The sequence below is a fragment of the Tenrec ecaudatus genome, unplaced genomic scaffold (genome assembly GCF_050624435.1).
Source record: "Tenrec ecaudatus isolate mTenEca1 unplaced genomic scaffold, mTenEca1.hap1 Scaffold_602, whole genome shotgun sequence".
Classification (NCBI taxonomy): Eukaryota; Metazoa; Chordata; class Mammalia; order Afrosoricida; family Tenrecidae; genus Tenrec; species Tenrec ecaudatus.
The window spans coordinates 630,551-641,444 of NW_027459485.1; the positions used below are offsets into that span (position 1 = coordinate 630,551).

Consider the following 10,894-nt stretch of genomic DNA (forward strand, 5'->3'; position numbering starts at 1 on the left):
ATAATTAAAAAATCATGAAACTTTTGAACAATGAAAGAGCACCCATAATATTCCGCAGTAAAAAGAGGTGAACTTTTTCACCAGAGAGGAGCCAGAGCAGGTCGACAGCATGCAGAACTCCTTATGAGCAGGGTGAGTTTGACAAACATATGTAAATAAGCACATGAGAATGTACCACATTGGTTGCATGACCTACACCACTGGTTGACAGACTCTTGAGGTGTTTGCTAAAACCCATGCTACGCAAACAACCCTATATGATGTGCAAGCACACACACACATTAAGGGCCCCCCGCCCCCACATGTCTCTCTAAGGGCGTAGCATTCTGCTTATGCCAGGGTCTTGTTGTGCAATATTAAAATATTGATAAAAGTCCTATTTTTCCCACAAACCTTTTGAAGCAAACCTAAAAGAGTAAAAGGAGAAGTGAACCCTATCCATACATACCCAAAATTTTCCAGAGAGTAGGAGCGATAATTTTTCACCCACCTGTAGGCCTTCTGAAGCCTGAACTGGGCTCAGACACGTTGAAGAAGGAGATGCATGCACACTTGGGAACATCTCCCTCAGGTTGCCCTCAGCATCTTACAAGGATGATCAGTAGCCACATCCAACGGAGATCAGAGCAGGTCTGCTATCTTGCCACGCATATCATTGATGTCTTGCAAGGTTGATTAGTGCAGGTCTTCTATCAGCATCTTCTATGGAGAAACTGCAATATCTTGGTAGGTAGATTAGACCAGGTCTCCTCCCAGCATCTTGCAAGGAATATCAGTCACATTTGGCCAGGAAGACCAGGGAAGCTCTCCTATCAGCATTTTCCAAGGAAGATCAGCAGCATTTTGCAAGCAAGGCCAGCACAGGTCTTCTATATGGCAAACATGATGATCCACATCTGCAAGGAAGATCCGAGCACGTCTTCCATCACCTTCTTGCAAGGCAGATCAGAAGCGTGTTGCAAGAAGATTGGAACAAGTCTTATCTCAGCACAATTTAAGGAAGACGAGGGATATTTTGCATGGACTATCAAACCAGGTTATCTCTCAGCATCTTCCAATGAAGATCGGCGACATCTTGCAAGGCAAGTCAGAGCAGGTCTTCTGTCAGCATCTTACAAGGCAGATCAGCAAAATCTTGCCAGATAGATCAGAGCGGGTCTTTCCTCAGCACAACTAAAGCAAGATTATGGATTCCTTGCGAGGAAGATCAGAGCAGGTCTTGTATCAGCATCTTGCAAGGAAAATCAGGAATATCTTGCATCGCAAATCAGAAGGCCAGGCACATCTTGCAAGGAAGTTCAGCAAAATGATGCATGAAAAATCAGAATCCCAGGCATATCTTGCAAGGAAGGTCCAAGCAAGTATTGTATCAGCATCTTGGTAAGAAATCTGCAAAATGTTGCATGGCAGATATTACTAGGTTTTCTATCAGCATCTAGCAAGGCAGATATGAAGCATCCTGAAAGGAAGATCAGAGCAGGTCTTCTCTCAGCACCTGTTAAGGAAGACCAGGGATATCTTCCAAGGAAGATCAGCACAAACTTGCAAGGCAGAACAGAGCAGGTTGGTTCTGGCAACTTGCAGGGAACAGCTGCAACATTTTGCACGGTAAATCATGGCAGATCTTCTATCAGCATCTTGCAAGGCAGATCAGGGAATATCAGAATGGGCCTTCTCTCATCATCATTAAGAGATATCAGCGACATTTTGAAAAAGTGATCACAGTAGGTTCTTCCAGCATTTTGCAAAGAAGATTAGCGACCTGTAATGGAACACCATAGTAGGTCTTCTTTTACCATCTTGAGTGCCAGATTGATGACGTATTTCAAGCCAGATCTGGGCAGGTCTTCTCCCACCATCTTGATAGAAAGATCTGCAAAATTTTGCAAGGCAGATCAGAGCATGTCTTCTATCAGAATTTTGCAGGGAAATCAGTGGCGTTTTCAGGGAAGGGCACATCAGATTGATCCCACTCACAAAATAGATCCTCCCCTCTGTGAATTGGGAGTCGTGCTGGGAACAATTTTCTGGAAGAGTACTGCGCGAAAAAGCTTTCCAGGTCATCTCATGCAGCAGCTGCTTCTAGGTCTATATTATTGGCATGTTGTGCCTACCACCGGATTATGCTGTTTTTTCTTTGGACCATCTGAGTTTGTGTGTCTGCCTGTCAGTTATGCCCTGCCTGGCCATGACTCCTCTGTCTAACTCAGGTTTAGACCAGACACACATACACACACACCCACACGGGTCAACATTTGGACTTGCACGACACGTTAATTGGCCAGTATTTTTAAATAACATTCCTCAAAATAAAAATCTGATATTAAAAATAATTTTAAAATTAATGATCTTTCAACAAAGATCAGAGCGGGTCTCCTCACAGCATTTTCCAAGGAATATCTTCCACATCTTTGTAAGAATGACCAGAGCAGGTCTTCTAATAGCTTCTTTAAAGAAGATCAGCAGCATCTTGCACGAAATATCATTGCAGGTCTTCTATATTGCAAAGCAGATCAGCGACATCTTGGCAAGGAAGACCAGAGCAGGTCTTCTATCACCACCCTTTAAGGAAGACCAGCGATATCTTGTAAGGAAGATCATTGCAGGTCTCAATCAATTTCTTGCAAGGAAGTTCAGCAAAATCTTGCAAGGTAGAGCAGAACAGGTCTCCTCTCACAATTTGCAAGGAAGACCAGCAACATCTTGCCAGGAAGATCAGAGCAGTCCTCTATCAGCATCTTCCAAAAAAGATCCGTGAAGCTCAGACCAGGTCTTCTATCAGCACCTTTTAAAAAGAGTATCAGCGACATATTGTAAGACAGATAAGAGAATGTTTTCCCACCATCTTGCAAGGAAACTTAATAACATCTTGCAAGAAATACTTTTGTCAGGTCTTCTGTCACCATCTTACAAGTCAGATAATCGATATCTTTCAAGGAAGATCTGGGCAGGTTTCCCCCCTGCATCTTGTAATTAAGATCAACATCTTGCAAGGCAGATCAGAGCAGGTCTCTGTCAGCATTTTGCAAGGAAGACAATGGCCTATAAAGAATTGGGTATTTGAAGACAAAATTAACAATTTGAATGATTACATCAAAGACTTTATAGCAGTGTGTAGTATAAACACTTTCTTAGTATAACCAATTCATTAAGCTAGAGTGACATGATAACTGCAGCATTTCATTTCAACATTACAATTTTGAGGATGTCCACGGATTTTCCAGTATTTCCTCCATTTTCATATAGGCTAACTATGAGTCAGTGCTGAGGGTATGTAGGATTCTGGACCAATTCCATATCTCTTAACAACATGAACAGCCTAAAACACCTTGTCAATAACAGACATTTTATGATTCATAAATAGAATTCATGAATTATATAAAAAATTATTCTCACCACCAGAATGCAAATCTTCCTACACAATTCTTAGTATGTTAGACGCCTCTATTCTAATGTGAAAATACTATGACGGTCTCTTATTTAGCTCTATGTTATCTCCCTGGGCTTGTAGTTGAACCACACTTATGTCACACCTTGTAGTCATCTCAGCAACACCAACAACAGCATTCTAAAAGAAATGCCTTTTCCTTAAATGTCAGAGAATTTTACTAGAAAGTGAAACAAAACAAATACAAATGCAAACCCAAGAAGCTTAAAAGGAAGAATTTACCATAATTTTAAAAATTCTTTAAATCCTCCAAAATAAATACAACACAAGGTGTCAATTTCCCTCTTGAATAAATGTGAAATTAAACTTGGAACCCCCAATAACACAAAGAGTTACAATGTTTAGCAGCTAACTGAGAAGATGGTTCCTTTCTCCTCAGAGACACTTTAACAGATAGATCTGGTGACTGACTTTTGAAAAAAAAATAACCTTTGAAAACACTATGAGGCACAATTCTCAGACAAACATGGGCCACTGTAAACTAAACACAACCAAATATCAAATGTTCTTGAACAGCTCTGGAAACTTAGAATATGAAGACTGTCTTTAACAAGCAAAAGATGTCCTGTGAGTTTGTCACTAGAACAACCAGGGGCAGCGAGATGAAGAGCCAGGACTCCACCATGACTTTCACTGTCTCCCTCTATCTCCAGGCAACAGCTGCCATGAACAACAGTGGGAAAATTCTATGGACAGCCGCTCCAGAGGGGCAATGGATGAAGCCTCATGTTGCAACATAACTCTGGATGGGAAGCTCCAAGATGCTGAGTGGGTCCCTGTGCTCATTCTGACGAATCTTCTCCAAAAGGAATCCTGACCCATGAAGGGTAAGCTGCATCTGGTCAGACCTTAGGGAAGGCCAAGTGGGTGGGTGACCTCCATTCTCTGAAATCTTCGCCCCCGCACCTTTAGTCACTGACTGTTATTGAATCAGTGCTTCCCCATGAGTGTCAGAGACTGTGCCCTTTACTAAAGAAGCAAGCCTCACTTTTAATCCCATCCCGCCACCATTACACCGTGTCAGAAATGTTTAGAAAAAAATTCTAGTCACACTACTCACCTTTTCAATTCACAGTTGTAGAGGCTTTCAAGGCTCAGATATCATTCTGGACCACTCTCATGACTCAAGTAGGTGAGTACCAGAGGAATCCAAGATGGGAACGTGGGACGGTAGGCTGCATCCTCCCAGGCTATGCAGAAGGATGAATCCAAGTTATGTAGGAAATATGGCAAGATGCTGTCTCAAGTCTGGAGATGCACAAGTATGGTGAGGCCCTGGACCTGGCCAAATCTGCACAGCTTACAGAGAGAATCCACTTACATTTATACTGGGGGAAACCACACCCACCAGGATAGCACCTCCCACTTCTGGCTGCTGACAGAAAATCTCTTCATGGATGTGATGGCATTACTTGTCACCTAGGCTGACATTATCGTAATCGTTAACCTTCTGAGAATCCTGGCCAAGCAAGCCGATAAAGAACCTAACCCATTACAAAAAACCGACTGTTCCATAAACCCAAGTGATTTCAATAACATTGAAGAACGTGAAAGGGAAGAGGGATGGGCAATACCCTTCCAAAAATGGCATCCAACCAGATGTGTTCAGTGTTGAGCTCTGAAGAAGAGTCCAGCACATTTTCTTAGATTTTAAGTGTGTTTTGAAGGAATCATCACTAATTGGGGGGTTTTCCGTTTAAAGTGTATTTTCTTATAAATTAGGTGGGTAGAATTCTGTGGCTTATGTTACGTAGCCTATCAGCCATAGGTTAAGCCTCTCTTATTCTGTTGCTTCTGGGGCAAGTTCCTTGTCTGCTTGGACTATCTGTGGGATTAACTTGCTTTAGATAGCACTGTGTATGTGTATGTGTGCTTCAACATTACCTTGGATCTAGGAGGTTCACTGTGTAGGGACTGCTGGTCCACAGAAGAACTCTGATCCAGGTCTCCTTTCTTGCTGTAGTCAGGTCCTACATCTCTCTTTTCAATTCTCTATAATGCTTTCATAGATGAAAGGCTGTGCTGCTATACCTCAGGATAATCCCTTTACCTTTATCTCAGAAAGCTTATGAAGGGAGTAAAGGATTTACCAAACAGCCTGAATCCCTTTACCATGGAATGTCTTCACACATGATACCATCACAACTGATCCATCAGAGTTTCATTTTATATCATCAACATAAAATAAATCAAGCCCAGTAACACTGTGTCCATTCCCCCTCATAGCCAATCATTGGACAGACTAGAATTGCTCCCTAGTTCCCTCAATGCTGTCCATAATAGGATCCCCAAACTACTGGCCCTATTGCATGTCCTACTATCAGGAAAACAGAAAAATCACCCACATCCCTGCAGGCAACTGAAAATGTTTTCATTATATACCATAATCCAGAATAAGAGTAAAAATATTCTCACTGCCATTGCATCAGAGCAGACTAATAACTATTTAGGACAAGGTAGAACTGCCCCTGTGAGTTTTTATTACTGTAATTCTTTCTGGGATTAGAAAAAAACACATATTTCTCCTATAAAGTACACGTGGACCATTCCATTTCCACTCAAGAGGAAGTATCAGGTACTTTGATAAAAACTAAAATATGTCTTTATGGGAGCAAACTTCTCACCTTTCTCAATTGGAAACTTGGTGAGTTTGAAGCCACCATCTCTTGATTAATAGACCCACTGAGCATACTACTCGACCAGACTCTAAAACTGACATCATTACGTAATTACTACACTACAAAGAATTATGACCCCAGAAAGTTGATACAGATAATGAACCTCTGCATATAATTAAGATATTTAAACACAATGAGGGCCCCGAATAGGTACTGAGCTTTAAAAGAGATAGAGAGTGAGCAGTACATACCAATCTGTTTGCCCTGTTTATATTGAATACAGCAAGTAAATCCATATCTTCAAAATTCAATATAGATTACACCCAGTTCACCCCAAAAGTAGACTTGTATGCTTTCTGCTACACATGCTCATTATGAAAGAAATAAATACAACACTTGTAAGGCTTTCACAAACAGAAAGTCATTCTCTTCCCATTGGGGTGGGTAGAAAGTTACATTTTATGTGACTGGACCAATACATAGCATAATGAGAATTTTAGAACATATTGGGATTGTCAATGATTACATCTTGCTTGCATGCACAATAAGTGCCCATGGAAGCAGAAGTCAAGAGATCAAGTGAACCATGACAGTAGATAAATCTGCTTCAAAAGACATCTTGAAAGTCTTGAAAAGCACCCCGCCCCTTCTGCCAGATGCCCCTCCCCTTGCGCCGGCCGCCCCTCCCCCAGCGCCAACTGTAACTTTCGCTCCCTTCAGCGCTGTCCTCTTGGAGCTCCGAGCTGCCCGAAGCCAGCGCAGCCACCGCCCTCTCGCCACCGTCATGATCATCTACCGGGACCTCATCAGCCGAGATGAGCTGTTCTCTGGCGTGTACAAGATCTGGGAGATCACGGGCGGGCTGTGTCTGGAAGTGGAGGGCACCATGGTCCGGAGGGCACCATGGTCCGCAGGGCCCAAGGCCACATCTATGACGCGCTCATCGGCGGCAACGCGTCCGCCGAAGGCCCCGAGGGCGACGGGCCCGAGCACAAGGTGGTCACCGACGTGGACATCGTCATGAACCATCACTTGCAGGAGACCAGCTTCACCAAGGAGGCCTACAAGAGGTACATCAAGGACTACATGAAATCCCTCAAAGGCAAGCTGGAGGAGCGGAAGCCGGAACGCATGAAGCCCTTTATGACCGGGGCTGCCGAGCAGATCAAGCACATCCTCGCCAATTTCAAGAAGTACCAGTTCTTTCAGGGCGAGAACACGATTCCCGACGGCATGGTGGCCCTGCTGGACTACCGCGAGGGCGGCGGGACCCCGTACATGATCTTCTTCAAGGACGGCTTAGAGATGGAGAAGTGCTGACAGTGGGCAACGCACGACCGACCGCCCGACCGCCCCTCCTCCTAGCTGTCTGCGGTCCGCCCACACGACACCAGGACCGAGACAAACGGAACTGATGCCATCATGAGCTCTGCGTCGACTTGTGACCTTGACTTGGAGCGGTGACCTTGATTTTTTGGAGCAGAGGCTTTTTTTTTTTAAGAAAAAAACACAAAAAATGTCGTGTAGGTTGTCTAAAAATAAAATGCATTTAAACAAAACTAAAATAAAGAGTTGGAAATGCAACAAAAAAAAGTGTTGAAAAGCAAAGATGTTACCTTGAGCATTTTAAAGTATGCCTGCAGAAGCCTTGGAATTTTCTGATTCTTTCTTTTTCCTCAAACCATTTTGAGAACTAATCCAGATATCACATCATTCAATAGCTGTATCTTGTCATGCAAATGACTATCAGTTTCAAACATTTTCTTTTGGCTTATATTTCTTTTTTGTTTGTTTGTTTTTGCTTAAATTTCTTGATAGCAACTCCTCATTATCTCCCACCAGGAACCCTTAATGTAGCTATAGTTTCTATAGAGTCACCCACACTGGGTTCTATATACCAAATATGTATAGAAAGATCCATAACAGACTCAGAAGGCTGCCAACAATAACAACAACAGTAAAGAAATAAACTCAATTTGGAAACCAAAACCAGAAAGTATTAAAAAACAAGATTAAGGTGAAAGTGTATCAATAGGGAGATCAAATAACAAGTTTTTAACTTTCAAGTCAGATTTTTTATTTCAATCTGCTATAATCATCTCTCTAATACTCTGTCTGATAACCAGGTTATTCCCATCCCTTATTTATGGTCAGAGAGAAATCACCAGAAGCTTATTCCTTGTGTAGAACCCGCAAATGTATTTGGCCTTCAAATGTCATCCACAGCCTTCTCAAAATCAGAGTTAAAAAATTAAACTCTGATACAATTCTCTCCTTAGATTTGAATGTGACTATTGGCAATCCTTTGATCAGCATGTTGGTGTTCTTCTCCATGTGGACTTAGTTGACGTTACACTGAGATGACTGCTTGTTTAAAAACAAAGCTTAAGACCCCAGACACCATTCTTTCTGAGAGCAAGATACCATCTCATTTCTTCACCACACTTTGCTGTAGCACCCACACCTGTGGTTCCTTCAAAAGGGCACATACTGATCAGGGCAATGTCATAAGAACTAATTGTTCTTAGATTGAGCTAGGGTTAAGTGTGACCCCCACATCCACCCCTAACTCTGTGTTTTCTATTCACCTCTTCTCACCTTCCAGATTTTTTTTTACTTTAATGCAGATAACTTTATCAATCATCCCCTTGGAGCATATGATTCTTCTGCTTGTAGTGTCATTGATTTAGGGCATGTAATATATTTAAAACACAATTGAGAAAAGGAAATTAAAGAAGTGTGCAGACAGTATTTTCAATTTCCTGTGACCAAGGAATGTGAAAGTTATACATTCTTCAGTGCATAGAAAGGAAGACTGAAGAAGAATCAAAGTGTTAGAATATAGTAATGGCAGAAAACATTGACAGCACCATGGACTGCCGAAAGTGAAGACAAATCATTCTCAAGGACCAACACCTTGAGTTTCCGGGTAAGGCCATTTGTTATGAGAACTTAGTGCTTATTCTGCTCCCTCATTCCTTGTGTACTTTGAGAAAGTGCATACAAGCTTACTAACACATGTCCTAGCTAACAGATAAAAGAAAAGACCGTGCAGGGCATCCATCAGGGTGACATCCAACCAGAGGTGTCAGTCCTTTACTGGATAAAGGGTTGGTATTCCAACCTACATTTGTGACATGGTTTATCACATAAGCTCACCCTGGTGGACTTATACAAATGGAAGACAATATCCATAATATATAAGAAAAATTAACACCCTTCTATTGGCTCTATATTCACTCACATCTCCCATGTACGACTGAGAATATCTCTTCTCTAGGACTTCCAATGCGCTAAATCTCAATGGTAGCAGTCTCATCTTCTTTGCTAGAGTAATTTGGGATCACAGACCAACAAATAAGCCTTCACACAACAAGGGCTTCAAATTTACAAGGTAGCATGATTGCCAATCTACTGAGTATCACGGCCTGACCAAGCTGACACAGAGAAGACGCACCTCAGGGAAATGAGATTTGCATCAGGGAAAGCATGCCAGAGACCAACTGCAAAGGCAGTGAAGGCAAAAAGATAGAAGGTGAACAAGACCTCAGAATTATGACACCCTGATTATGGTGAGTAAGGCATGGTGAATGTGCTCTGGAATGTCATTCAAACAATGCAAAGCAGACCTGTGTTCAAGCGCTGTCTTTCTGTTTGGAGCCCAGAGTATAACTGTTGATACGACCCCACACAGACCCCTCTCATGGAGTTCATTCAGCACCCTAGGTAGCTGCCCCTTTCATGGTTTCTCAGGCTGTAAACGTATCATTGTCCTTCCCAGTGAAGTAACTGGTAGGAGTAGCACACAGACCATGTCCTTAGCTATCAAACGTTTCTGTCAAAGCACCACTAGGGCTAAATTCCCTACTCCACTGGGGTTACCAAAGAAGCATCATGATATAGCTGCCCAAACACTGAGATGCACTGTGCAACCAGTGACACAACAATAAGGCATCACTGGTGGGAAAGATATGCAAAGCTAAGCTTCAAACATGGTGATATGGGAAATATAAAGAGGGTAACCAGTACATCCTCTCTGGATACCCATTTCTACTGAGTAGAGAAAATCTTCACAGATTCTGAATAGACATAGGAATACACTCATGCCAAATGTAGGACAACCAGAGATATAAATACCAGATGTGGTGCATATACATACATATATACACATATATATATATTATAAAGCTACTTAAGTATGGAAGTTTATTATTGTTGTGGCATATTACTTCAAATATAGGTAGTATGCAGGGTTGAGGGCTGTGTTGAGGTCATGTGGTGCTGGATCTTTGAGTTAGAGGAGAATAACAGATAACTAAATATTGTTGAGCGGAGATGAAGAAATCTTAATAGATGAGTAGGTACAGAGAATAGGATATATTAGCACAAGGGTAGGGTTTAAGCGATGTTATAATCATAAGTGGTCTTCTGACTAAGTATAATGTTTTTTTTATAAATTAGAAAAGGGAATTTCAAGAGGTATTCTAGTACTTGATTGTTTATGTAAAAGGGTGTCACTGAGAAAATGAGGGGTGTGTCTTGAGGTAGTGGTGAATGTGGTATAGATAGAGTATATCTAGTAAGTAATCTAAAAGATTAACATATCAATTCCCTATATAGTACATGAAGAGCGCAACAGATCAATGTTACTGTGTTTATAAGAAAGCGACCCCCTTTTTTTGGGGGGGGCGACACTCTGTTTAGCAGCTTTAAGCGTCAGTGTCACATGGGACATAGTGGAGAGGCATTGGGTTTCTGTGTCACACCAAATAGCCATCATCAATGCAGGGGTCCCAGAAAGGAAATGGAGGTCCAGTAGGAATGGAGG

At 42.0% G+C, this 10,894-nt stretch overlaps 1 protein-coding gene across 1 annotated transcript; it reads left to right on the forward strand.

Moving 5' to 3' along the window:
* Nucleotides 1-6,969: 6,969 nt before the first annotated feature.
* On the forward strand, nt 6,970-7,386 carry LOC142436764 (translationally-controlled tumor protein-like). Its single transcript, XM_075540224.1, has one exon. It carries the CDS (start codon nt 6,970-6,972, stop codon nt 7,384-7,386), a length of 417 nt encoding a protein of 138 aa, XP_075396339.1.
* The last annotated feature ends 3,508 nt before the right edge of the window (nt 7,387-10,894 follow it).

Excerpts from the sequence above, each read along its gene's own strand:
- LOC142436764 (XM_075540224.1), top strand. The coding sequence starts at position 6,970 with ATGGTCCGCAGGGCCCAAGGCCACATCTATGACGCGCTCATCGGCGGC.